The sequence below is a fragment of the Aulonocara sp. 'chitande type north' Nkhata Bay genome, linkage group LG4 (assembly GCF_057382095.1).
Source record: "Aulonocara sp. 'chitande type north' Nkhata Bay isolate Kocher_YH1m ecotype deep benthic linkage group LG4, A_spYH_male_GT1.1, whole genome shotgun sequence".
Lineage (NCBI taxonomy): Eukaryota > Metazoa > Chordata > Actinopteri > Cichliformes > Cichlidae > Aulonocara > Aulonocara sp. 'chitande type north' Nkhata Bay.
The window spans coordinates 36,890,821-36,918,570 of NC_141347.1; the positions used below are offsets into that span (position 1 = coordinate 36,890,821).

At 48.1% G+C, this 27,750-nt stretch overlaps 2 protein-coding genes across 6 annotated transcripts in view; both read right to left on the reverse strand.

The window, feature by feature from the left end:
* Positions 1–369: 369 nt before the first annotated feature.
* On the reverse strand, positions 370–2,426 carry LOC147333250 (nuclear factor 7, brain-like). The gene is made up of 2 exons (XM_086290760.1): positions 2,332–2,426; positions 370–2,245 (listed from the first exon to the last, which is right to left on the reverse strand). Exon 2 carries the CDS (start codon positions 2,226–2,228, stop codon positions 789–791), a length of 1,440 nt encoding a protein of 479 aa, XP_086146886.1. The 5' UTR covers positions 2,229–2,245; positions 2,332–2,426; the 3' UTR covers positions 370–788.
* A 4,346-nt stretch (positions 2,427–6,772) lies between these two features.
* Positions 6,773–27,750, reverse strand: part of caskin2b (CASK interacting protein 2b) — a 54,635-nt gene continuing 33,657 nt past the window's right edge. For 2 of the 5 annotated variants that reach the window (XM_086290314.1, XM_086290315.1), the window contains 15 exons: positions 26,708–26,816; positions 26,401–26,509; positions 24,900–24,994; positions 24,135–24,252; positions 23,546–23,719; positions 22,736–22,810; positions 21,391–21,521; positions 19,710–19,776; positions 14,468–14,565; positions 14,125–14,235; positions 12,870–12,971; positions 12,641–12,779; positions 10,893–12,560; positions 9,561–9,843; positions 6,773–9,346 (listed from right to left, as the gene is read on the reverse strand). In XM_086290314.1, coding sequence (XP_086146440.1) covers positions 9,250–9,346; positions 9,561–9,843; positions 10,893–12,560; positions 12,641–12,779; positions 12,870–12,971; positions 14,125–14,235; positions 14,468–14,565; positions 19,710–19,776; positions 21,391–21,521; positions 22,736–22,810; positions 23,546–23,719; positions 24,135–24,252; positions 24,900–24,994; positions 26,401–26,509; positions 26,708–26,816 — 3,376 coding nt within the window. In that variant the 3' untranslated portion in view covers positions 6,773–9,249. The remainder of the gene's footprint in view (positions 9,347–9,560; positions 9,844–10,892; positions 12,561–12,640; positions 12,780–12,869; positions 12,972–14,124; positions 14,236–14,467; positions 14,566–19,709; positions 19,777–21,390; positions 21,522–22,735; positions 22,811–23,545; positions 23,720–24,134; positions 24,253–24,899; positions 24,995–26,400; positions 26,510–26,707; positions 26,817–27,750) is intronic. The other 3 variants (XM_086290317.1, XM_086290316.1, XM_086290318.1) reach the window with 3 other exon arrangements.

Sequence of the window (27,750 nt, forward strand, 5' to 3'; positions counted from 1 at the left end):
GAGGTCAGATGGCCCAGGATGTGAGTGGGTGTTAAGGCGTCTGGGAAGGATCTCAAAACTGGAATATAGATGGCAGAGAGTTGGTGTCATAAACCCCGCCTCTGTTCAAAGATGGTCGCTCACAGTGGACATAGATGCTTCTTTCACTCCTCTTTCAAACCATCTGTCCTCTCTGTCCGAAATGTGAACATTGGCATCCTCGAAAGAGTGACCTTTGACCTACATATATACCTATATATATATATACGTATATATATATATACGTATATATATATATATATATATATATATATACATATATATATATACGTATATATACGTATATATACGTATATATATATATATATATATATATATATACACGTGGGGAACAAACACAGCTGAAACTAATCAAGGGTGATGTGACAAGAAAAGTAATACGGGGAACAAACACAGAAGAAAACAGCTACCAAATTAAAAAAAGCAAACTCAATGATGGTGTTGGAACCATCGGCAGGTCTGCAGTCGTGGGTGAAGATACAAGGGGACATGGGGTTAGGCTCAAGGAACGAAATATAAGACATAACTATAAACCAGAGTACAAAATTTAGTGAACTCAAAAGAAGAAAGTAAAACTAAAAATATTATCATAAAGAACCCGTACAGAGGATCAGAACAATCAACATAAATTAAAAATTACAAACACAATGCAGTTAACAACTCTATAGAGGGGAAGAGGAAACAGAGAACCAGAAGACAACTAAAAAGCCCAAAACCAAACAGATTAAATCCAAATTTATCATCACGTCTTAAATTGGCTGTTTTGAATTCCTCACTTTAGCAGGAAAGTCGGGAGCCTGTTTTGTCACACACACCTTCATCGGTAACACCTGCACTGTGGTGCAATACTTACAGTCACCTTCAACAAGAGGAAACATCCTCTCAGTGAAGGTGTGTGTGAAGGTGTGTACGTGTGTGTCAGTGTCAAGATCAGAGAATGACAGCTTCCCTCCGTCCCAGTCCAGAGTCACTCTGATCCTCTGGAGCTTCCTCCTTACTGGGAGAAAAGACACCGGAGCTGGTGGTGCCCATTCATAATATCGATCATTTTGATGCCCTATTTCCAGAAATCCAGATTGTATGTGTCCCTTTCTCTGACAGGACTCTGCTGACACACCTGTTATCCACAGTTTGCTGTCTCCAACCTGAACGTCCCAGCTGTGAGTCCCTGACTTAAAGCCTTCAGAGCCCAGGACAGCACAGCTGTCTCCATCAAACCTCTCGGGATTATCAGGAAGCTGCTGCCTCTCTCCTGTTCTAAAGCTGCTCAGATCTTCAGAGAGGAGGACTTCAGGGTGAGCGGTGTTAGGGTCCAGGATCGCAGGCGTGTAGGACACCAAGTCCTTCATCTTGTTCCAGATGTTGAAGGTCAGGTTGCCCAGGTGTTTGGCCTGGTCTATCAGAGCTCCTGAGGGCAGCTGTGGATCATCCAGCAGGGGGCAGCGCTGGACTCTTTCCACTGCAGCCTTGTAGTTGTGCAGGAACGAGACGTCTTCAGCTCTCAGCTCCTCCTCTGTGGCTCTGACTGTGTCTGAAAGAGCTGCTATCTCTCTGCTCAGAGCCTCCACCCTCTCCTCCATCCTCCCTCTCCTCTGCTCCTCTTCCTCCCTCAGTGCAGCCAGCTTGGCCTCCTCTTCTCCTTCTAGAAACTGGTGAAGTTTCTTAAACTGCTCCTTAATCTGCCTCCCTGTGCGTCGGACCTGGGCCTTAATGTGTTCTGCTGTTTGGTCAAACTTCACTTTGACTTCTTCACAGACCTTTAACTTCTTCTTTACGGGCTCCAGAGCTTCCCGAAGCTTGTGCTTGTGTTGTCGTGCAGCTTCATCGATGGGTCTGAATCTGTGCTTGTTGTGTTTGTCAGAGTCTCTGCAGACGACACACACTGGCTGCTGATGGTCCAAACAGAAGAGTCTGAGTTTCTCAGAGTGCAGACTGCAGAGACCCTCTGAAGCTCGCTGATCTCTCTGCTGTAGGAAGGACTCACACAGGTTCTTTAAAGCCAGGTTACGAGGTGGATCGTCCCTTGAAGATCTTCTCCTGCAAACTGGACACTTGTGTGTTGAGTCTGCTCTCCACCAGCTCTTCAGACAGTCTGTACAGAAGCTGTGGCCACATGACAGAACAACAGGATCTGAGAAGATGTTCTGACACACCGAGCAGTTAAGATCCTTGTCTGATCCGGAAGCCATCGAGTTTGTGAATGAAGCTGAAAACAGGAAGTACAGTCAGTCCTGGTTCTCCTTCTCCTCTTCACTGAAACGTCCTCTGAGTCGTATGTTTAGACTAACTTACTTTCAGTGTGGCTGTTGTTGTCTTTGTGTCCTGCAGCTGGACTCGCTCAGAGGAAGCTGGTACTTTGGTCTGATGGTGTATGTGTGTCTCTTTAGTCAGGAACAATAGCAAGGTGTTTCCTAGTTTCTTTCAAGTGAGTCAGTGGGGGGCGGGGCTTTGTCAGAACTGCTCAGGTAAGATGTTTTTCCCAGAGTACAAAAGCCGACCTGTCAGCCGTTGGAAACTGTAAAACAGGTTTGTCCAAATTTCATCAGGACAGTCTCAACTTTAGAAGTTTAATCAATGAGGATAACAAAGTTCTGACTGATACTGTGAAGATTTGAAGTTTAGTCCTGTAACATTTGTACGTTGGCTTCACATTCAAAAAAGCAAATTTCTTATCTCAAAACTTCAGAGGTGTTCATCATGTCAACTCATTTATTTCAGGTGTGCAGTAAGTAAAGAAGCTCCACGAAGTTTGAGTTCATAGGAACATGTGTTGGTAATATTTACATTCTGTGTTAAGAGGCAGATGTGACCAGTGCAACATAGAATAGAATAGAATAGAATAGAATAGCCCTTTATTGTCAATGTACAATGAAATTACTCCACAGAATAAGAATAAAGCACAGATTGGAGAGCAAAGAGAAGACTCGGTCAGAGTAGAGTCGGTGTGGGAGTCACCTGAGAGCTGAGGGTTACTCACACCATGGCTCAGATTGGTGAGGTGGGTGGGCAGGATGTGTGTTTGTGTGTCTGTGCCGTGACCAGAGGGCAGTAGGTGAAACAGGTGGTGGGCGGGGTGCGAGGGGTCACCTGTGATGGCCCTGGTTTACCTGAGACAGGAGGATCTGATCATGGCCTCCAGGGCTGGCAGAGGGCAGTCAGTGATGTTTTGGGGTGCTGTTAATGACCCTCTGTGCAGCCTTCCTGTTCTCAGTCGTGGCCCCTGAGTACCAAACTCGCTCTCCACTGAGGAGCTGTAGCAGGTCAGCAGCAGCTTCAGGTCCAGGTTATTCTTCCTCAGGACATGGAGGAACTGCAGCCACTGCTGGGCGTTCTTTACCAGGGTGATGGTGCTGTGGGTCCAGGTGACATCAGCAGACATGTGGATCCTCAGAAACCTGAAGGTGGAGACAGATTCCACCTGTTCTCCATGTATAATGAGAGGGAGTGGACCTGTCTGTGCCTCCTGATGGCCGCTAACTTTCTGCTTCTTAATTCAGATCAAACTGAGGTTATTGTACTCGGCCCTGAAAATCTTAGAAATATGGTATCTAAGCAGATTCTTACTCTGGATGGCATTACCTTGGCCTCCAGTAACACTGTGAGGAACCTTGGAGTCATTTTTGACCAGGACATGTCCTTCAACGCACATATTAAACAAATATGTAAGACTGCGTTCTTCCATTCCCATGATGCACTGGGTGTTTCTTCTTCACTCACTTCACTCCCTGTAACAGACCTCTCTGCATTGAATCATATCTGTTATTAACCTCTGTCTCTCTTCCACAGCATGTCTTTATCCTGTCTTCCTTCTCTCACCCCAACCAATCACAGCAGATGGCCCCGCCCCTCCCTGAGCCTGGTTCTGCCGGAGGTTTCTTCCTGTTAAAAGGGAGTTTTTCCTTCCCACTGTCGCCAAAGTGCTGCTCATAGGGGTCATATGATTGTTGGGTTTTTCTCTGTATCTCTGAAGCGCCTTGAGGCGACTGTTGTTGTAATTTGGCGCTATATAAATAAAATTTAATTTAATTGAATCTTCCATGATGTTCTCTCTCCTACAGCGTTGGTTACAATTACACAAGTATGACCAATTATGTAAATTAGGCGATGACATCATTTAGCGACTTCTAGTGACTTTTAGGACAGCCAATAGCGATTTTCCTTACTGAGGAGTTGGTAACTCTGATGGGGTGGTCTGCACTTCCTTGGCCGACTCGCCTGTGGGGTGGGTTGGCCCCCATTGCAATGTCTGGTCTGCACCTGGGAAGGTGGGGCTCTGGGTGTTGTCGTTGTGGGCCCTAAGCCGACTTTTTCCCACCGTCTGGCGGGGTGTTAGGAATAAACAATAGGGGTGACTGCTCAGCCAATCGTTTGCTGGCTCTCTAAGGGTACTCCACTATCTCCTGGTCTTACTATTCCCACCCCCTACATTTGACCTAAACTCCTTCCAAATAACAGGGAGAACAAATTTTAACACAAAAATGCTCCTGACTGCTGCGAGACTGCCGTAGTGTTTAATTTACACAGTGAATGAAACTCTCTAATGTACAAAGATCTGCACAAGCTCTCTTAACAGCAGACACACAAATTTACTCCAATTTCACTTGTTGAGTTAGGATTTTCACACACAAAAAACAAACACTGAAACACCCACTGTTGGGGAGAGGGTCATCTGGTGGTTAGGAGCCTCTCGGCCTGGGGCTCGGTCACTCAGGCACGGCTGGCTGCCGGCGGAGCTCACGGGCGCGTCACTGCAACTCCCCCTGGCTTCTGCTCCGCGGCTGCTGAGTGAGCCCTCATCTGGGACTCTCCTCAGCTCTTACTGGGACAGTGGCGCAGCTGCCCCTCTGTGGGTCTTCCTTGGTCTCTTGTGTTCTGGGGGCCTCTGGATGTCTGGAGTTTTGATCTCCTCCATACCTGCTTCATGCCCTGGAGGACGGGGCTGTGGCCCCCCCACACCCTCTAGCAGATCATTACATGAAGGAACCTTTTAAAAACAAGCGCGTCCATGCTCACAGGTGTACACACGGGTGATCACACCCACAAACTACACCCTTTTTGGCTCCTACCTCAAAGCACACTGTGTTCTGTTGATCTTATGTGCTGCACAATAATGTTTAACATTTAGTATTTACTGTCATATTCCCATATATCATTGTGATGTTGTTTATTCTATTACTCTTGTTCTCTTCTGCTTGTTTTCTTTTTTCTTTCTCAGCAGGTGATCCAGGTGATCGATAGATGGATTTTTTTTCTTTTTTTCTTCCTTTTTTTCTTTTTCTACCCGTTCTGTTGGTTTTTGTTTTTTGCCCTTCTCCCCCGTCCCTCTTCTCAGCTGTTTCTCTTTCCCTCTTTCTTTCTCCCCTTCTTTCCCCCAGTCAAGTCTGTCCCGTATTCAGTAAGTGAAAATAAAATAAACAATAAAAGGTGAATCAAATGGACCATTACGGCAAGGCTGGGATGGTCAGTTTGGTAAAGTAAATCCGTTGGGCATCTTTCTTTGCCTTTAGACAACAATTCTGATGCAAAAGAGCCAAACGGGACAGGCAAAAAAAAAAAAAAAAAAAAAAAGGAGCTTGCCGTCTATCGAATTAGCCAATCCAGGAACAGGAATAAATGCAACCACACAGCCCTAACCCTGGGAAGGAAGGACGGAGGGAGGAAAAAAAAGAAACCCCCACACTCACTGGTGGGAGGACAGACACACACGGGTCTGTTTATGCTGTCAGTCATCATCCCTGGGAAGAAAACTGGAATGTGTCAAAGAAATTCCAATCAGTGCACGTCTGCTCTTATACAAACATGTTTTTGGATAATATGACGACACAGATCACGTCAACATTGCCTAATTCCAAACTCTGACCCCCCCCAAAAAAAGAAAGATAAAATAATGATTGTTTTAAAGTCCAGTTTTTCTTCTGAGGATTTTTGCTCAGTATGCAGTAAATATACAAGTGTAAGAGGTATCTATACATCCAGGTATTTCATATTTTCAGGTCCTGATAGAATTAGCAGGTTCGTGTCGCCCTCTGCTGGACACAGCCACAAAATACATGATCTGCTTTCTGGGAGCTCAGGAAAAGTGGCCCCAGAATGTTTTTCTTTATTTGTCAACAATGAAGTGATTCACATATTCACATTTAATCAGGCCAGAGCTTCAATTTTGGGATGAATGTGTGTAAAAACAAACACCTCATCATTCACGGCTTTGGTAAAAGTAGCTCAAAAATTTAAGACTTTTAACTACATTTTTCTGTTTTAATGAAGCCCCCCCATGGTCATTCATCCGGGGTTTCTCTGTGAATATCACAGTCGTGCTCGCTGCTCGCTCAGAGTTGAAGTTTAATTTTTCGCTGTAGAAAGTTTTCTTCCCACAGAGTGAACAGCGGACGCTAATGTTTTTGTCACTTTTTACGCAATCAAACTCAAAGTAATGTGATTACTTCCACGCTTTAAACGCTGCACGGTCGTACTCTCTCCATCACTCCATATTATCTGTTGTTGATCTGCACGTCTGTTGCTGCCACGGACGCCACACGCTCGTACGTCATTATCATGAGACACACAAACAAAAGCACGGTTCAGTAACGCAGCGTGCTTACGGGAAAGTAACAGTAATCTAATTTATTTTTTGCAATAGTAATCCCTTACTTTACTTGTTGCGTGAAAAAGTAATCGGCCCATCTGTGGTGAAGCTGTGTGTCAGTGTCACAAGTACGAGTAAAGAAACCCCAAATCAGGACAGTATGTATATTTAATGGTTACACAAACAGCTCAGAGGACAAAAGAACAACCAAACAAAAGCAGCAGCGCACACACACACATCATCCAGCTCAACAACACACTACACTTACATTACATATTCACTGTTTCTGGAGATTACTTTGGAAGATCGTGTTTCAGTGATTCTAACATGTTTTAAGCTGTGATATAAAACATTGATGGACAATAGCAGGTTGTATGAAAGACTTAAAAATTATTGCTACAATGTTAAAAGGTGACATTTCATAACAGATGCACTATGGTTAATGTGGGGACTCCTCAGGGAAGCCTACTGGGTCCTCTTTATTTGCCCTGTACAGTCAAATATCTGAAAATACAGCTGCATGACCTTCTGTGCTGATGATATCCAGCTTTATATGTGTGTGTAACACCTGCTGAGGATGTTAGTACTAGTGCTTCATAAATAGCTATGCTAAACTTCAAACACCACCTTAAAACCTGTTTTGTTACTGGCCCCGAATGGAGTATTTGCCAGTAAACCAGCCACAGTGGGAACGTTACTTTGATTTCAAACACGTTTCAGCAAAACTTTTATATCACAGGCGCTAACCTTTTAAGATTGACCAATGAACAAAACAGAAGTGGTACTGCTGCCGTCTGTTTGGCCAGCTGAGATGGAAATCTTAGTCTGGCACATTGGGAACAGGAGGCATGGAGCAGCCATGCATACGGGGATTTTCCTGAGAATCACAAATCCAAAGCAGAGCATCTCATTCACACAGACCACACAACGACAGGACAACAACAGACAGCGCACAAATGCAACAGAGCAAGCATGGCATGCAGTATCCATACCCTGCAGGCTGGACATGAAAATAACATTTCAGAAGCATCTTACAATAACGAGGGTAACAGCTGCAAATTTCACTCATTTTCTTTTAAAGGAAATGTTTATGAAAATCTGTACAGACCTTTGGTTGGATATGCACTCCTGTATATACCTCTACTGGTGTACAATATACATATTTCAATAACTCTAATTTAAATACTAATTTGGCTAAAATGAATATAAAAAATAACATGTGTATATATAAGTGTCTCATGCTGTGGTCAGCTGTCCACACGTGAAATGAGCTTAATATGCTTTTCTTCCCTTTGAACAAACAACACAGTCGAGCACTTTTACAGGTTTTCATAAACACAGAGTAGAAAAGGTTTTTAACCATCGCAGACACTGCGCCACAACTTATTACACAGGGTTAATATCTGTATAAAATAGATTTCTTTAAATATTACAAAGGTTAGATTTGACATGGTTCCACAGTAAAAACAGTCGAAGACCATCCAGGTTTTGTTTCAGCAGCAAGAAAACAAAGTACGATAACTACAGAAACTCAGGTTACAACAGTGACAGGTCTTCAGCACAGTCGAAGGAAAAGAGCAGAAACTTCAGTCTGCTTGCATATAAAGTCATATTTAAACGGTCACTTGAAAATACATTTTAAAAGTTTACACTTACTGATCGGCAACCTCATAGGCGGCACATGTTGACGATACGTGTTGTCCACATCCTCTTTCAGCTCCATGTTTGGTGTTGATGTTGAGCAAGTAATTTAGTGTTTTTCAGAGTTTTCTGTAGTGTTACTGGAAACTCGAAATGTCCCAGAAACCAAAACTAGGAGCTAAAAGAGGCAAAAAGTTCCAGAGATGGTGCCGGCGCTTTCTGACAGAAGCTGCCACAAAAACCGAGGACGTGTTTTATAACGCAGTGCCACTGATGCTGGTTCAAAAAAGGAAAAGGCATCAGCTTCCCTGCAGCAACACAGTCAATAGTCTCTTTTCCCGCATACAGTCGGTGGGTGTGCCATTGCTTAGTTTGGGCCCTCTGATGATTCAAGTGCCTGATTTGGAAATGTTTGCTCTGGTAGTGCGATCCTCGGGTTAATGGAAGGCCACTGAATGAAAGCGTTGGTTTCTGAGCTCACCTCGTCTCTGCCTGCCGAAGTCTCCATCACGTAAGAGTTAAAGTACTGTTTTTACTCCTCGATGAGTTTCCAACATTTATTCAGTATCCAAACAGCAAAAATGGTACCAACCATTATTTCATACATGCAGTCATAGTTCATCATCCTGACTGGTAACCAGTATTATGGTCTGTAGTAGGTCTTTTATCAGGAAGCTGCGGGAAGCTGCGGGAAGCTGGCCAGCGGGCGATGGCGAGACTTTTGTGCCCTTTGATGTCCGAAGCATAAAAACTCATGTTACAGTATTGGTGTTTAACAGTGATATAATATTCAGCTCAGGGTTTCTGCTGAGACACTAAAGAGCCGCGCCGACCTGCAACCAGAGACCAGACACAGCTGAGAAATGTAGACGACTCCGTTTGACTAAGTGCTGGTGTTCAGGCGGAGGCAGTAGCTCCTCCCACTGGGCAGGCCTTCTTAATCCATATGTCACTTCCTGAGGTTTACGTTGGGCTTCCTGTTTATGTCAGTCCAACATGGCGTCCAGCTGGTCGGCCAGGTCATCGAACATGTTGCCGATGTCGTCCAAAATGGTTCCTGCAGACCTCACTTGGTTCGGTCCACTGGTGTTAAAGAATGAGACACAAATGTACATTACTTACGATGCAAACACAGAAGAGAAGAAAGCTTCCATACAGTCTGAAAGCTGCTGTGACACCAGATAACTACCAAAGTAAGGTCCAAACGAAATGCTTCAGTTGCTGTGGGAAGGGCAGCCATGCTGGGGAAAATGAGTCGACTGTGATTTTGACCTGACCCTCAGGTGGGTGATCTTACCTGTCGGAGCTGTTCTCCACGTTCAGTTTTCTCTCGACGTCTTTTAGAGCTGCTGCCAGAGACGTGCTGGTCTGATCCAGTCTCTGCTGAGCCACCTCCACCCCCACGGACGGCTCAGGGGGAAGACCTGGACCCAATGCATATATGTGAGACCTCCCAGCTGCCAGAGACGGGCTCTGGGGGGCCTGAGCGGATGGAGCTGGAGGCCCGCGGGCGGGTGAGGATGGAGAGGCGAAGGCCAGACTTTGAACCACACTGACGGTCACAGTAGGAGACGACAGTCCTGCAGAAGAAGATATCCATACAGTAAAACACCAACAAGTGCCAAGTGAAGGTTGAGACGTGTCAACCTACAAGTCAAGTTACATCCTTTCATCCATCCATGATGCACTGAGCATTTCTTATCTGTTATTAACCTCTGTCTCTCTTCCACAGCATGTCTTTATCCTGTCTTCCTTCTCTCACCCCAACCAATCACAGCAGATGGCCCCGCCCCTCCCTGAGCCTGTCGAGTTTCTTCCTGTTAAAAGGGAGTTTTTCCTTCCCACTGTCGCCAAAGTGCTGCTCATAGGGGGTCATATGATTGTTGGGTTTTCTCTGTATGTATTATTGTAGGGTCTACTGTACAATATAAAGAGCCGTGAGGCGACTGTTGTTGTGATTTGTTGCTGTATAAATAAAATGTAATTGAATTGAATCATGCATCCATTCTAATCTTCCTTTCCATCTCAAGTTCCACCATCACTGACAAACACGACTGAGATACTTCTATCTAGCAAATCTGCAAATTTGTAATAGTACCAAGTTAGAGAGGCAAGGCTTAGCTGATCTGCATGTGCAGAGGCGAGAGAGTGGATATTTGGTGAAAAGATGATGAAGATGGAGCTGCCAGGTAGGAAAAAAAGACGAAGACGTGCAGAGGGTTAGCATGACAGAAGAGGATGCTGGGATAGAGGCAGATGGTCCACTGTGGAGACCACTAAAGGGAGCACCCAAAAGAAAAAGAACCAAGACCCAGGAAAGCGTCTAAGTTCAACTCAAAAAGTCCAAAGCCCAAAAGTCCCAGTCTCAAGCTCTGTCTACAAGTAAAAGACTCAAAGTAACTACGACATGCCCCTACTCCAAGCCCAGAGCCAAAGTTCCAGTTTCTCTTTCATCCAAGTGAAACCAGAGGGCGTAGTAACAGATCACAAGTCAAAGAAAGTAGGACTCGCATGTTTCATCTACAGTCAAATCAGAATTCAGTCAGTTACTGAGCCCACATTTCCTTAAGAAGCAGAATCTGTGGGTTTTATAATGTCACAGCGTATCAGTGAGGTGTGAGTCTCTTACCCTGTGAAGCCAGCAGACTGTGCCGGACAGGTTTGGGGGCGACAGCAGGTTTAGGGGAGAGAGGAGGTTTAATGGGGGAACCGGTTGCTGGACTGGCTGGCCTCTCCACGCTGGTCTCACTGATTCTCAGACTGACCTCCGGGTTCAGGGATGGAGGCCTGCTGCTGTCAGACTCGGGCTCGGTGGCCCCTGCTCCCTCTCTGCTGGGGGACCCTCCTCCCTGCTCCTTGTCTTTGGGTTTGTGTCGGCGCTTCACCGTGTCCGACTCTTTCAGATTAAACTCCAGCACCTCCAGATTTTTGGCCGCTGGCTTATCAGGAGGCTCCAGCACGGCCTCAGCCCTGGGCGGACCTGGAGCTTTGGGCCTCTGTTTGATGGTCAGGTTGCCCTCTTCGGCGAAGGGGATGCACTCGCTGGAGCTGTTTTGAGGTGACGAGGAGCGTTCCAGTCCATGACCGTTTGACTCTTCTTCCTCGGAGTCCGATTTGACCCCTCGGTCCTGCTTGGTGCTGCCGTTGTTCTCGGTGGAAACACACTGGCTCTTCACCCTCCTCCTTACTCCTGCAACCTCGGAGCTGAGGGAGGGAGATGGAGCCTCGTGCCGCACAATATCTGGTGTGGAGCTGCTCGTCCCCTCTGCGCCGCTTTCCAGGGACGCTGCGATGCTGCGCACGCTCCCCGGACTGTCAGTCACTACGCCGCCAGTGGACGAAGTCGTGCTGCTGTCGCTCAGCTCGCCACTGGTGTTGCTGCTCACTGAGCTCAGTCTCTTTGGGGGAGGAGGAGGGGGACCTTTTTTCCGGGCACGGACAGCAAACGACTGACTGCGTCCCACGCTGCCATTTTTGTCGGGACTTGGCTGCAGTCGAGCCAGCTGGTGGCGGCCGGGCTTGCGCGTTAAAGTGGCGTAAGATGGCACGTTTCCAGCACGCATCAGCTCCTCATCGTCCTCATCGGGCTCTCCGTCTGACAGAGCGTAGCGGGTGATGCTCTGGGTGCGCTTGTTGGGTGGTGTCAGGGTCATAGCGTGGTTCTGGTGCCTGGGAGACGAGTTCAGGTCTGTGGAACCGCACTGAGAGTGCAGGTAACTGAACCCCTTCAGGGTTGGGGAGCCATGAGGCGAGGAGCCTTGGGATCCAGGCAGTTTGGGCTTTGCGGGGATGGCCGGGTACTTGAACACAGTGGCCGTACCCAGAGGAACCTGTTTTGGCAGAGGCTGCTGCTGTAGGGGCCTCTGGTCCCATCCCTCAGGAAGATTCCTCTCCTTGGCGGGGCTGCCCTCCAGGCTCTCCTGGGACCAGTTCTGGGGGGTGATGGAGGCTGTAGGAGGCTCCTGTGAGCGTCCAGAACCTCTGGACCGGGTGTCAATGCTCTCCTGGCTCTGGGACATCCCCACCGCATTCTTGATGGCCAAACCTTCCTCGCAGTCTCCGTAGTGGCTTGACATTGCTGTCTGAAGCTCGGCGCTCAGCTCGCTGTCCTGGAAGGTCAGCATCTTCGGGGTGTGAGGTGAAGAGCATTCGCTGCCAGCATCGGCCTCAATGGCGACCAGGTGAAGGGCTCCGGGACCTTTGCGTCGCAGCGTGCCTTGGCCTGATTCAGCCTGAAGGATCGCTCTCTGGATGTCACACAGCTTCTTAACTGCCAACATCAGCTTCTTCTGGTGGCCTGGAAGCAAATTGAATTATCAGACTCAAAACACAGACAGAAACACAGTCCACAAACTCAAAGATCCAACGAGTCCTCACCCAGCTTGGTGATGCCGATCTCCTGCAGATCCTCCCAGGTGAGGTCTTTGACGATGCTGATGGAGTCATAGCCATTTTCTGAGAGTTTTTTGTGGTACTGTGGGAGGCCGATGGCACTGAGCCACTCGCAGAGATCAGACTGTGAGAAAAGGCCACGTGAGTTGGATCAGGTGAAAAGTATTGATCTTATTATGCAGCAGTGTGTGCACGAAACAGTGGACAGTCTTACTGGGATGTACTCTGGCAGCCACTCGGGGATGTTCAGGTTGTTGATCTCAATGGAGATTTTCTTGCGGTGTCCTGGTTTGGTCACTCCGATGGCCGTGAGATCCTGCACACATTAAACATCAGTGAGTCACCACACGCCACACGCAGAGCCGCATAGTCCTGAGACTGCATCTGAGACTGAGTTTATATCAGTGGTTTACAGTCAGCGTGACACGGGTCAATACTTCACTGGATTATTCAGTTAATCACAAAGAAGAATCTGTCTATGAAAAAAAGGTTCTGTAATTTGTAAGTTTTTACATTGTGTCAAGAATATTTTCGAATTATGAAATACTCTTTAACTTTCACTGATCTTTAGATCATTTTAAACCGGAATAAATAGTGAATTGAATGTGCGAGTGAATGTGAGTGTGAATGGTTGTCTGTCCTTGTGTGTTGGCCCTGCGACAGACTGGCGACCTGTCCAGGGTGTACCCTGCCTCTCGCCCTATGACAGCTGGGATAGGCTCCAGCGCCCCCCGCGACCCTGAAAAGGATAAGCGGAAGCGAATGGATGGATGGATGAATTTACACATTTACAAACGTTTCGCTTCTAATTTTTCTTTCTAACATTTATAAAAAGTTCTGTCACCACTGTGATGTCACCTGTTGGTTTTTGAAGCTTGTGAGCTTTTTTTCGGAAACAGAAACCTTTGGGCAACAAGCGGCGTGGATCTGGAAAATTATTTTTTCATGACATCTAATAGAATTCTAGAATTTTATTATATTTTATGAAGGAGGAAGTCATCTACATAAATCAAACAGTTTGTGTATCAGGCTGTAAACACGTTTGTTTCAGCTGTAAAGTTTTAACATGGGAGTTTATGGGGACTGACTCACTGCTGCCCCTCCTGGGTGTTGGAGAAACTGCAGCTTTTGGTGGTTCAGCGCTAGCCTCATTTTATCAGCTCCGGAGGTTGTCATTTAAGTGAAATCACAATGCCACAATGAGTGTAAAAAGAAAACGCAGAAGTCATGGGAGAAGAGTACAAGGATCTAAAACCTGCAGGGTGTGTTCAGGTCACTGTGAATCAGGTCCAAGTGTGCTGGGACCTGTTTATGTCAGGAGTCCTCTTAGATGGAGATGCAGTTTGTTTTCCTTTGGGTTGGTTCTGATGCAGTGGGTCTAAATTTGGGTCATCCTATGTTGATACTGAGGGCGGATGACTTCAACAGAAGTTGTGCAGTTCTTTTTTAATAAAGGAGTGAAGGGTCACCTCAGGGGTCATCCTGCTGATGGTCGGTACATCATATCCAGCGTTCAGGAAGTTTCCGGTGTACTGCTCGAGCTGGAACTCACTTAGCCACTGATAGATGGCTTCTGCATCCTAAAACACACACAGACATTAATTCATCAGGTGATACACGCAAGTAAGATCTTACTTCTTTTAGTTACAGCTTTTAAATAGAACCAGAGGCCAGCTCAGAGGAATCAGGTTTATGTAAACTCTCAGTTTGTTAAACCTGCTTTCTGGAACTTTCCCACGCTGATGTGCAAATTATTGTGATGCAAAACAAAAACTAACAGCATGAAGTTGGTTTTAAAGTGCTGCTTTTTACCTTCCCATCCAGCAGCTGCTGAGGACGAACAAACTGCTGGGAGAAGCTCTGCTCTGCAGGTCTCTGCACCGTCACTGTCTGCCTCCGAGGAGTCCCGCCTACACGAAGGAGATGATCAACGCAGATCAAACACACCTTAGATATTATTTACTGCAGCACCTCAAAGTGACAGGAGGTAAAATAAGGCAGGAAATGGAACGGAAGGACCAATGTATGCTGCTGCAGAACATATCTCTGCTTCACAGATGGTGCATTACGACTTTTATCGTAATTTCAGATGTGATTTAAGACCAGTGTTGGGAAGATTACTTTTAAAATCTATTCCACTACAGATTACAGATTACATGGCCCAAAATGTATTTTGTAACATATTCGGTTACATTACTCAATGAGAGTAACATATTCTGAATAATTTGGATTACTTAATATATTATCATGCTTTTTACAACTATATGAAAGTACTATGCCCCTCTGCGAATCGCTACCTTATCGCGGTGGAGGGGTTTGTGTGTCCCAGGGATCCCAGGGGCTATGTTGTCTGGTGGCTAGCCCCTTGGTAGGGTCTTCCATGGCAAACTGGTCCTGGGTGAGGGACCAGACAAAGAGTGATTTAGGAGACCCCTATGAAAATACCACCGAGGGAACAGTTCACCCTGCCCGGGATAGGGTTACTGGGGCCCCACCCTGGAGCCAAGCCCAGGGAGGGTACCCGAGGGCGAGCGTCTGATGGCCAGGCCTTAGTCCATGGGGCCCGGCCGGGCACAGCCCGAAAAAGGGAGATGAGCCCATCTTTCTGCAGGCCCACCACCGCACGACTCACCGTAGGGGTCGGGTGCAATGTGAGTCGGGTGGCAACCAGAAGCGGAGGTCCTGGCGGACCGATTCCCAGCTACAAAGACTGGCAACTGGGACATGGAATGTCATCTCTCTGGTGGGGAAAGAGCCCGAGTTAGTGCGTGAGGTTGAGAGGTACCAGCTAGATACAGTCGGGCTCACCTCAACGCATGGCCTGGGCTCTGGAACCAGTCTCCTGTAGGGGCTGGACTCTGTCTCGGTCTGGAGTTGGCCCTGGTGAGAGGCGTCGGGCTGGGGTGGGTATCTTGTTATCCCCTCGGCTTGCTGCTGGTATGTTGGGGTTTCTCCCAGTGGACGAGAGGGTTTGTTCCCTTCTCCTTCGGATCAGGGAACGGGTCTGACTGTCATCTGTGCTCATGCGCCGAGTGGCAGTTCAGAGTACCCAGCCTTTTTGGAGTCCCTGGTTGGGGCACTGGAGGTAGCTCCCCCTGGGGACTCTGTTGTCCTACTGGGAGACTTCAGTGCTCACGTGGGCAACGACAGTGAGACCTGGAAGAGTGTGATTGGGAGGAATGGCCTCCCGGATCTGAACCCGAGCAGTGTTTTGTTACTGGACTTCTGTGCAAACCAGTTTGGCCATAACGAACACCATGTTCGAACATAAGAGTGTCCATAAGTGCACGTTGCACCAAGAAACTCTAGTCCACAGGTAGATGATCCATTTTGTAATCCTATCACCAGACCTGAGGCCTTATGTTTTGCACACTCGGGTAAAGAGAGGGGCTGAGCTGTCAACTGATCAACACCTGGTGGTGAGTTGGATCAGGTGGCGAGGGAGGACACTGGACAGACCTGGCGTGCCCAAACGTACAGTAAGGGTGTGCTGGGAACGTCTAGCAGAGGCCCCGGTCCGCGAGATCTTCAACTCACACCTCCGGCAGAGCTTCAACAGCATTCCGAGGGAGACTGGGGACATTGAGTCCGAATGGACCATGTTCAGCACCTCCATTGCTGAAGCCGCTGCACTTAGCTGCGGGCGCAAGGTAGTTGGTGCCTGTCATGGTGGTAATCCCCGAACCAAATGGTGGACACCAGAGGTGAGGGGAGCCACCAAGCTGAAGAAGGAGTCCTATCGGGCTTGGTTAGCCTGTGGGACTCCGGAGGCAGCTGATAGGTACTGACAGGCCAAGCAGAATGCAGCGGGGGGTGGCAGAAGCAAAAACTCGGGTGTGGGAGGAGTTTGGAGAGGCTATGGAAAAAAAGACTTTGGGACTGACTCGAAGAGATTCTGGCAAACTGTCCGGCGACTCAGGAGGGGAAAGTGGTGCTCTACCTGTATTGTGTATAGTGCGTGTGGAGTGCTGCTGACTTCGACTGAGAAAATTGTCAGGCGGTGGAAGGAATACTTCGAGGATCTCCTTAATCCCACTGGCACGTCTTCCGTGGTGGAAGCAGAGTCTGGGGACGAAGGGGATGACCCACCAATCTCTGGGGGCGAGGTCACTGAGGCAGTTACAACTCCTTGGTGGCAGAGCCCCTGGGGAGGACAAGGTCCGCCCCGAGTTCCTGAAGGCTCTGGATGTTGTAGGGCTGTCTTGGTTGACAGGTCTCTGCAATGTTGCGTGGAGATCAGGGGCAGTACCTGTGGACTGGCAGACAAGAGCGGTGGTCCCCATCTTTAAGAAAGGGGACCGGAGGGTGTGTTCCAACTACAGGGGAATCACACTCCTCAGCCTCCCTGGGAAAGTCTATGCCAGGGTGCTGGAAAGGAGAGTTTGTCCGCTAGTCGAACCTCGGATGCAGGAGGAACAATGCGGTTTTCGCCCTGGTTGTGGAACACTGGACCAGCTCTTTATCCTCTCGGCGCATGGGAGTTTGCACAACCAGTCTACATGTGTTTTGTGGACTTGGAGAAGGCATTCGACCGTGTCCCTCAGGGGGGTTCTGTGGGGAGTGCTCCGGGAGTATGGGGTGTTTGGCCATTCAGTCCTTATACGACCATTGCAAGAGCTTGGTCCCCATAGCCGGCAATAAGTTGGACTTGTTCCTAGTGGGTGATGGGCTCCGCCAGGGCTGCCCTTTGTCACCGATTCTGTTCGTAGTTTTTATGGACAGAATTTCTAGGCGTAGCCAAGTGGCGGAAGGCTTTCACTTGGGTGGTCTCAGGATCTCATCTCTGCTTTTTGCAGATGATGTGGTCCTGTTGGCTTCATCGAGTGATGGCCTCCAGTTTGCCTTGGAATGGTTCGCAGCTGAGTGTGAAGAGGTGGGAATGACAATCAGCACCTCCAAATCTGAGGCCATGGTCCTCAGCCGGAAAAGGGTGGAGTGCCCATTCCGGGTCAGGGATGAGTTCCTGCCCCAAGTGGAGGAGTTTAAGTATCTCGGGGTCTTGATCACGAGTGATGGGAGAAGGGAGCGGGAGATCGACAGACGGATTGGTGCGGCTGCAGTGATGCGGACGCTGTACTGGTCTGTTGTGGTGAAGAGGGAGCTGAGTGTAAAAGCGAAGCTCTCAATTTACCGGTCGACCTACCCTCACCTATGGCCACGAGCTGTGGGTAGTGACTGAAAGAACGAGATCGCGGATACAAGCGGCGGAAATGAGCTTCCTCCGAAGGGTGGCTGGCCTCTCCCTTAGAGATAGGGTGAGAAGTTCGGCCATTCGGAAGGGGCTCAGAGTAGAGCCACTGCTCCTCCACATTGTAAGGAGCCAGCTGAGGTGGTTCAGGCATCTGACAAGGATGCCTCCTGGGCGGCTCCTGGGCGAGGTTTTCCGGGCATGTCCCACTGGGAGGAGGGCCCGGGGCAGACCCAGGACACGCTGGAGAGATTATATCTCTCGGCTGGCCTGGGAACACCACCCCCGGATAAGCTGGAGGAGGTGGCTGGGGAGAGGGAGATCTGGGCTTCTCTGCTTGGGCTGCTGCCCCGCAACCCGGCCCCGGATAAGCGGAAGAAAAGGGATGGATGGATGGATGGATGTACTATTGCTGTGTGATTTATTACTATTGCTGAAGGTTGCTCACCATACCAATATCAACTAGATTTTTTAATCTTAATATAAAATGAGTAACAGTAAGGTGGGCATTAGGTAAGGCTGCACTTTTTGCAGCGATCTCGTATAGAAAAATATTTCTGTATCAGTAATATGTTTTCTTTTTGTCTGTTAATAATCATGTGGAACTGCACATGATTATTTGCAGCTAGCAGGTTGTTAATGCTATCCATCAAGTCTAAAAACAGCATGTTAATACGTGGAGATCCTGAAGGCTGAAAGTGTTCTAACATCTCAGCTGTTTGTTTTCATTCAGGCATACATGTGTACTATGTTTATTAAGAGAGATTAAGCTTGTGTTTCTGTCATGTAGTGATTGTGCTTAACTGTATGAAGCTTATTAGACATTATGAAACAGATGATACATAAAAGCAAATCTTGCCAAAGTGCTTAAAATACTTTTTGAAATTACCTTTTTTTTCTTAAAGAAATCTACTACATCATTAGTAAGTTTTATGTCATGTGTAATTTCCATTGCAAATATTAATCACAGTTAAATTAAGAGGGGATGGAGCTGTGATGTCATCAAGTACACTGCCGTTCCAATTGTGGAAAGATTGCACTGTGTTCTCAGGAAATCTTGAGTATTTACAAACAGTCTAACAGTCTATGATCTAACCTCAGCTAACGCCAGCTAATAATGTTAGCTCGGTGGAGAGTAGCCTTCATTAATAGTAATAAAAATCACACAGCAATAGAACATCGAAGATACTGAATCCAATTCTTCTTAAGGAGTGGTGTTGGAAATTCCAAGTAAGAATTCCTGCCCGTGCACTGCTGGCTCTGTTGTGCTGGCTCCGGGTCCATTGCGTAACTGACACTATTAACAGGACGCTTACATTAGAGCCTCTTATTGAGTGTTTTGTTTGGGTTTTCAGCAATGAGAATCAGTGTATTAATCCCAGAAGGAAATTGAGTAAAGTGCCGCGGGTCGTACTTGAACACGGGCCGGCCGCTCTCAGCTATGCACCATATGCTTGCATGCTCATCCAACTGACCTACACCTACCCTCCACTGCATTTAATCACCAAAATTGGAGAAAGCATAGAGAGGGGATAGCCTAACATATGAAACAGGAAATGACCGCCGAGTATTCTATTTATTTCAACAAAGTAACTGTATTCTGATTACCACCTATTTAAACGGTAACTGTAAGGGAATACTCATATTTTGTATTTTAAATATGTAACACCAGTACATGTATTCTGTTAGTCCCCAACACTGTTCAACACACAGACAGTCGCAGCAGATGGCCCCGCCCCTCCCTGAGCCTCAGGTTACTTCCTCTTATAAGGGGGTTTTTCTGCTCATAGGGGGTCATATGATTTTGGGGTTTTTCTCTGTGTGTATTATTGTAATATAATGAATTGAATTGAACTGAATAGGTACCTGCAGGATGATCGGCCGGCCTGCCAAAGTCTGCAGACTGCCCTGGATCAACAGCAGAGGGCGCCGCCTGCACATAAAAACATGTAAAACAGCAGCGGCGCAGTCAGCGAGCAGCACAGAGCTTCACATCAACACACAAAATAAAATAATTTAGAAGAAAAACTATAAATGCAAAGGCAAATCTGTGCAAATCGTGACACATGAGAGATTTCAGCAAATCTTTAGGTCAGTTTAGGAGCTTTTACTGAGTCTGACTCTCAGGTATTCAAATCATTAATGTGATAAGCATTTTGGATTAACAGGCTTCTCCCTTATGAGTCCAATTTTCTCTAACCCTTTTTTCAGCCATCATTATCTGATCCTATATTTCGAGATTGGCATGACAGGGGCATTACATGTTTCAATGATCTGTTTTTTGACAATACCTTTACATCTTTTGCTCAGCTTTCTGAAAAGTTTAATCTCCCACGTACACATCTTTGCAGATATGTGTAGATCAGACATTTCCTTCAATCTCAGATTCCAAATTTCCCGGTAGCTCCAGCTGCAAGCCCAGGGGATATGCACCTTACTCTAGTTCCAACACGTAAAGGGTTTATCTCTTATCTATGACAGGCTGGTGAGCATGAACGTTTCCTCGATAGATTGGATTAAAACGGCCTGGGAACAAGATTTAAATCAGTCATTGTCTATGGATACACGAGACTTAATCTGCCGCCACTGTCTTTTACAATTTAAGGTCGTGCATAGGTTCCATCTCTCCAAAGTCAAACTATCTCGTACGTATCCGAATGTTGACCCCTCTTGTGATAAGTGTGGGAGTGCGGAGGCTTCCCTTATCCATATGTTCTGGGCGTGCCCTAGCCTGGAGAGATATATTTCAAACCTTGTCCCTAACTCTTGGACACCATATGGATCCTAATCCATTAGTTGCTCTTTTTGGCACCACCGGGGAGGCTGATGCACGGTTGACCTTGTCACAGCGTTGCACGCTCTCCTTCGCCTCCCTTGTAGCTAGACGTACAATCCTACTAAGATGGAGGGCTGCCCCTTTGCCCAGCCAGGCTCAATGGCTGAGGGACCTTATGTATTATCTGAGCCTTGAAAAGATCCGGTATGCGATTAGTAATAACAGCGGCAAGTTTTACAAGGTGTGGGGGCGATTCCTGAAACACTTTTCCAGCCTTGGAATCCGACTTCCAGCATTACTCAGTAAATCCTCCCCCCTTCTTCTTCTTTTGTAAACTGATAAAAGCAATAATAAGACATGTGAGCGTTCACTCAGTTCAAGTCAAATATGAAATGTTTCCATCCACAGTGCAGTGATAACTTCTCACAGGGCAGAACTGAAAACACAAGCTGTCTGTAGCATCTGCAGCCATCAGATGTACTCGGCGTGTCAGGAGTCACATGTCATTTCCTCATCTAATTCTGTGTTTCACGTGATTCGTGACACCCGAGCTTACCGAGGTCTGTTTATGTAAACTCCTAAATCCTTTTCCAGAAATCAATAAAAGTGTGTTTCAGGGGGTCAAAGGTCACAGTGGGGCTGTGGTAGTGAAACCGACTCAGTCAAAACATTTCTGTATTCAAATCAGAGACTCGCCCAGATTAAAGTTTCCAAATCTGAGAAACGGGCTCAAAAAAAAGGTGCTTATGTGTCCACGTGCATCCGCTGTACCTTGTTGTCATGGTGACTGGCGTGGTGCTGCAGTCCGTTGGGGGCGTGGCTGCTCTCAGTGCTCTGCCCGCTGCCGGCGCTGCGGGTGCTGCCCACGCTGCCGGTGCTCCCGACGCTGTTTCTGTCTCCAGCTGCAAACCAAAAACACGACAATGAACAAACCCGCCAGCCACCATCAACGCACGTCAGGCTGGAGGAAGCTGGGGGAGATGGGGGGTGGCGGACGGGATGCGTGGAAGCACAGCTGCAGGCACGAGTCTGACCGGGAAGCTGCTCGTGCAACATCTACCTGAGCTGCACGAGCAGCTGGAAAGCTTCTCAATCGACCCGGAATCACGTCAGGATCAAAAGATTCTCCCGCTGATCCGCCGCCGCTGAGAGAAAAGCATCGAATCATGCACAACATTTCCTCAAACACACCTGATCCGTGCTCACAAACGCAGCTCTGCAAACTCCCCTGTGGGAGCCTGGCGCTCAGAGCGCGAGTTCAGGCTGAAGCAGGCAACACAGCGCATCATTCAGAGTGTTTGGACCCGACACACCAGGACGACTCTCCCGCCTTTTCTTTAACGGCTGGTTTCACACAACTGGCGTGACGAGCGGCGAGGGGACTAAATGATGTATCTGCATTTAGTTTTGAGTACTGTGAGGTAAAGTCTCAGCTGCAGCAGGTCTGAAAGAGAGGACTGACCATCTCATTCAGTCATACATTGGAGCGGTGGAGGTTTCTCTCACTCGTACAGGTTAGGGTCGCCTGAGCCGCTGAAGCTGGACGTAACTGGACTTTGTTTCAGGTTCCTGAAGATGTTTCAGCTGCCATCCGAAGGCGTGAAGTCAGAGGAGAAACGTGTTCAAGAACCTAAAAAGTCCAGCTGCGATCAGCAGACCACCACGTCTCAAACTTCCTAAGCTCTTAGATTATTTCAAAGTGTGTTTTGAGCCAGGAACAGCCTTTTAGCTCTCAGCACGCTCACCTCGCTGCTGAAAAGATTGAACTTTCTGCTACTGAGCATTAAAGCTCGACATCTGAAGCCAACTTCCTGTTTGCTTTCTCTGGGAGCTTCCCCTCTCAAACAGACTCGGCGTCATGGTGGAAGTGATAGCACTGGTGACATCAGAGGGCGCGAACAGACGTACAAACGATTATTCGACAACATGAAGCAACTTGAGACATCACGAGGAGGCCCGAGGTAAAGCCAGGCAGCTACAGGAGGCGCCCTGAGACTGAGTGAGGGGCGTTTGGCGGTCTTGGTGTGTGGGGTCCTGATGCAGAGCGTTGAGCGGGCAGCGGAGCAGCTTCAGAGCAGCCGGGGAGGAAGAGCTGACGTTAGTGGGGGGCTCTTACCATGACACGAGTCCCTGAGAACCCAGATGTCCTCAAAGGGACACCCAGACTGAGACAGACGGCTCGGAGACGAACCTATCAGACACAGAGACTCGGATGGACCTGGTTCTGTCAGGGAAGGGGAGGGGGGCTGACTGAGGGGGTGGGCTGAGGTGCAGGACACAGGTCAGGGTTCAAGCTACAGTCACACCTGTGCAGGTGAGTGATGAGTCACCTCAAAGACACGGTGACAGGAAGGACCCCACACGCACGCACACGCACGCACACGCACGCACGCACACACGCACGCACGCACGCACACGCACGCGCGTGCACGCACACACACTCACGCACACACACTCACGCACGCACACACACACGCACACACACACACACGCACACACACACACACACACACACACACACGCACACACACACACACGCACACACACACACACACACACGCACACACACACACACACTCACGCACACGTGCACGCACACGTGCACGCATACACTCACACACACACACCTTTGTGATCTGTGCGTGTGGCTGCAGTGTTAGCCGTGGATCATTAGCATCACGTTCTTTTTCTAAAGTTTTGCCAAAGACGCAGCCTGTGTGGAGGAGGCGGAGCATGTAACACGGCTAACATCAGCACACACGCTCTGCAGTGTGACGTTACTGTGGTGTGTGTGAGAGAAGAAGGCGTGGTTTTAAAATGATCCATGAACATGAGAACAACAGTAACAGATCTGAAACAATGGAGCAACAAACTGACCAATCAGCACAGCGACACCACGACAGTGTGTGTGAGTGTGTGTGTGTACCTGCGCTGGTCGTGAGGCCGTTGGGCAGCGGCAGCACCACGTGGGTGGGGGGTGCATACAGAGCGTAGGAGTCGTCGGTCTGAGGGGCGGAGCTGAGGCTGGAGGAGAGGGGGGCTCTGGACAGCAACTGCTGGCGCTGGGTGGGCAGAGAGGCGTGCCGGGAGAGGGTGCCCCCTACAGGCGAGACGGGGGAGGGAGGGAGGAGGGGGAGGTTATCAAGCTGATGGTTAGAGGTGGAGGTGAGTGATTATGTGGTGTGGATGGAGAGATGGATGCTGGAAGGCGGAGCGAGGAGCATGGGATGGTTTGCAAGCAAGCGGATTAGTTTCTGTCTCAGGTGGAGGGGGGGAGGGGGCGGGGTTTTAAATCGATCGACTCCTACAGGAAGTGAAGACTCGTTCTACTCACACTGAGGGGGGGCTTTGCATGATTCCCAGCTCAAAACAATCCTTATTTATCTGATTCTGGGCCTCTGTGTGTGACAGAGAGACGTATCTGATGCTGCGACTAACAGACAGGTGGGTGCACCTGACCCCTCAGCCGACGCCTGCGAGAACATTTCTAAAGCAGCGACCTCGCACCGACTGACCGTTCCTCCTGCTGATGACCTCCACGATGGTCGGGGGGAAGAAGCCCACTCTGTCCACGCCTCTCTGGCTGTCGTGGATGTGGCCTTTCCAGCGTCCGTCCACGTGCTGCTCCAACACCTGCAAAGGACCTCAGCCTTAACCTCAGATCACAGCATCATTCGAGGATGGTTTCAGTGAGAACGAGCTACACGTCAAATGTTCGGGTTAGCGTTTCGCGGCAGCAGCTCATCAAAGGCTTAATTAAGACGTATTAGTTTGGAATAACTATGAAGTGCGTCACCAGCAGAGCTTTGACTGTAAATGCTGTTTTACTACTTCACACCTCCCGGAGAAGAGTCTGGGTTTTCCTGCTGTTTACACAAGAACGGGAGCGCTGCGCCTCCCCCGCCGGCCTCCGTCAGGTTTAACACTGAACGCAGGTCTCAACACGAGGCCTCGTACCTGCATCACCTCGACACCTTCGGCTTTGCTCACCTGCGTGACTCACTCACAGGAAGTGGCTCAGATCTGTGGTTAGTTCATATGAAATCATCCTGACTGAACTCGGTGTGACACACGCCACCTTCATACAGGAAGTGCGGACTTGTCTCCGCCTGCCTCTGAGGCGCGATTGTGATTTCATGCTGCATTTAAAAAAACTAAACGTGGGCCTAACACTCGTCACATCTCACACACAGATAAATGTGTTTTGTTTAATGAGCTGTAATTTTCCGTGGCTCCATCTGCATCCCCTCAGCTGGCAGGTCAAAGCCCGGGCGCCTCACCGTGATCAGGTCTCCGGCCCGGACGTTGAGGGCGGTGGGATCGTGGAGGTTCCAGTAATCTTTCAGAGCTCTGACCTGCAAAACGCCCGTCGCATCTGAAGAAACACAAACAGGAAGTAGGTGAGAACAAAAACAACAGGTTCATTTTTAGTTTTTAAAGTTACGACTTGTGTCATTTCACAGCTAATAAACAGCATCCAAATATGTATGAGCAGAACTTTAAGGCACTAATTATTAAAAGCTAAAAATCTTATTTACAAAAACAAACGTATGCAAAATGAGCTTATTTTAGCTGAGTTCGTTACGGCTAATGTCAGCGCTAAAACGACTTCAGCTGCGCTGCTAGCTTCAGTCCAGGTGTGCAGTTTGCTGTAAGCATCTTTTTATGAGCTCGATAGTTATCCCGAACACCGTCACACACAAACGCTGATTCATTTTCTCCTGATTACAAACGTGGAAATGACTCATTAGCTTGGCAGAATATGTCAGGATATAACAGTGTAAATATCCACATGTATTATTTATCACTCGCTGTTGCACAGGAAGTGTGAGTGAATAAGCAGCATCGTTCTTTTGTATCTCTGAGCTGTTTTCTGTTCAGTCTCTAGTTTTCGGTGAAATTCATTTTACTTTTGTTTGGCCGTGAAACGCTCAGAGTTTTATTAGGTAGCGTGTGTTTGGACTGTGAGACGCAACAAGAACACGGATGCTTCTGCAGCGACTGTGGCGACAAACACCGTGAACTGAGAAGGAACCAACACATCTCACGTGATGTTAGCCGACGCCGTACCTTCTTCGGCTAAAATGTCGCCGAGTCTTAGTTTGAGTTCAGTGAAATAAACGGAGTGTCAGGAATAAGCGTCTAATAACAGCAGGCCTGAAATTTTAATGCGGAGGAAACTTCCACGTTGTGACTTTCAGCACTTCCACAAAGACGGAGCGAGACAGCGCACGCAGAGAATAACAAGCAAACGTTTTCTATAGAAGCTGAAACACATTCGACTGTCAGCCCGACTCTGCACCACACACGAGCGGCTGCTGACGCAGGCGCTAACAGCTCACATCAATAATTCATCTGCGGCGCGTGCCGGCCGAGCGCGGACCAATTATTCATCTCCGCTCGGCAGCAGTAAACGAGGCGGGAAAGTCTCCGTCCGAGTTTCAATCACTGCTTCAACACAACCGCTCATTATTCCCTCAGTCTGTTCCCACAGGAGCTTCAAACGCTGCAGGAGTACGGAGCGCGCTCACGCGCCGCATGTGCAGCGCCGCTAACTTTGATGCTGGATCTGCTCTTTGAAGCCATGACAACGACAGATAAGAGTTTAACGTTATGTAACTGCAGATTTATACGCGGCCGCTGTGATCAGGTGGTCAGGTGGAAGCACGGCAGAGCAACGCTTTGTGTCACAGATCTCGTGTTTAAGAAGCGCATTTGGAGCTGAGGCAGAGCAGACGTGGTGGGGGAGCGAGGAGGAAGCCGAGCTGGGTTTGATTGGACCTCGTAGCAGCTGTTTGATGTCCCTGCTGGCGTGCGAGGTGGTGAACTGGTTGACGATGTCCAGCGCCGTCTGGTTGTAGGTGTTTCGGATGTTCACGTCCACTCCGGCCTGCACCGACAACAACACAACACGAAGCTGTTTCAGTGATATCGCTGCAGGACCCGCTCTTCACTCACAGCATCGCATCCATTAATCATCCATCAAATCTCAATCTGAATTTCATTGGACATCAACCGAATGTTTTAAACAGATACTGCAGATGTTTCACACATGCACAAACACACACGATGCAGGAAATAAACTCACGTCCAGCAGCAGTCGGACCACTTCAGTTTTCCCGTACAGCGCCGCTTCGTGCAGAGCTGTTCCAGACTTGGTGGTCTTGTTGATGTCCATGCCGGCCTTCAGCAGCAGCCTGAAAGCAGAGCAACGACTCACAGCCGGGGCTGATTTTACATCCCTGTTTCGGCCGAATGTCTCCTGCTACACACGTCTGCACATTTCACACAGTTACTGTAGCTGCACACACTGAGCCGAGTCCTAATAATGAGCTTTGTTACTAACAGCAGGTGGGATGGACGCACTTCTCTTCACTCTTGTTGCCTTGAACTGTGCAGTATTACAGTGATCAGTGATGATGATGATGATATCAGTGATGATGATTAGGGCAGGGCAATATGGTCAAAAATATTTGTCACGATATACATTTGAAAATGTGCAATAACGATATAACTGACGCAAGACAAAACTCCACAACTTTATTAGTGCAAAACCCATCAATGTATTTTCACTTACACAATCAGCTGTTTTTTTTATGTGCATTAAAGTTATATAAATATTTAAAGTGCAAATGCAAACTCCTCGCTGACAGTTTAACCAAAAGGCATTTCCAGTGGAAACTGGCCGACACATCCTCAGCATAACCATGTATAACATCCACAAAACTTAAAAAGAGGTTATACACACAACACTGTAATATTATGCTGAAGCACAGTACGTATCACTCCACGAGGCTCCGCCTACGACAGCCGTAACGCTCCGACAATCCATCAAGCGGTGCGGCTTCGTAGCTTAGCAAAGTCGTACTAAAACATCTGACAGATGTTCGAGCGCCGTGCACATAAAATCGTTTCGAGGTCAGTAACACAACCAGAGTTCAGACATAAGGCACACGGGATTATAAGGGGCTCTGTCGACTTTCAGAAAAATCAAAGTATTGATTTTAAGTGCGCCGTATTTTCCAAACAACACGGTAATAACGACGGCCCGCTAGCATGCGCTACCAAAAATAGTGCTTTGTTGTGTATCTGACGGACGAAAGCTAAACCAGTTCCACACCAGTGAAGCTG

Coding starts and splice junctions, on each gene's coding strand:
- LOC147333250 (XM_086290760.1), bottom strand. CDS start 2,228: ATGGCTTCCGGATCAGACAAGGATCTTAACTGCTCGGTGTGTCAGAAC.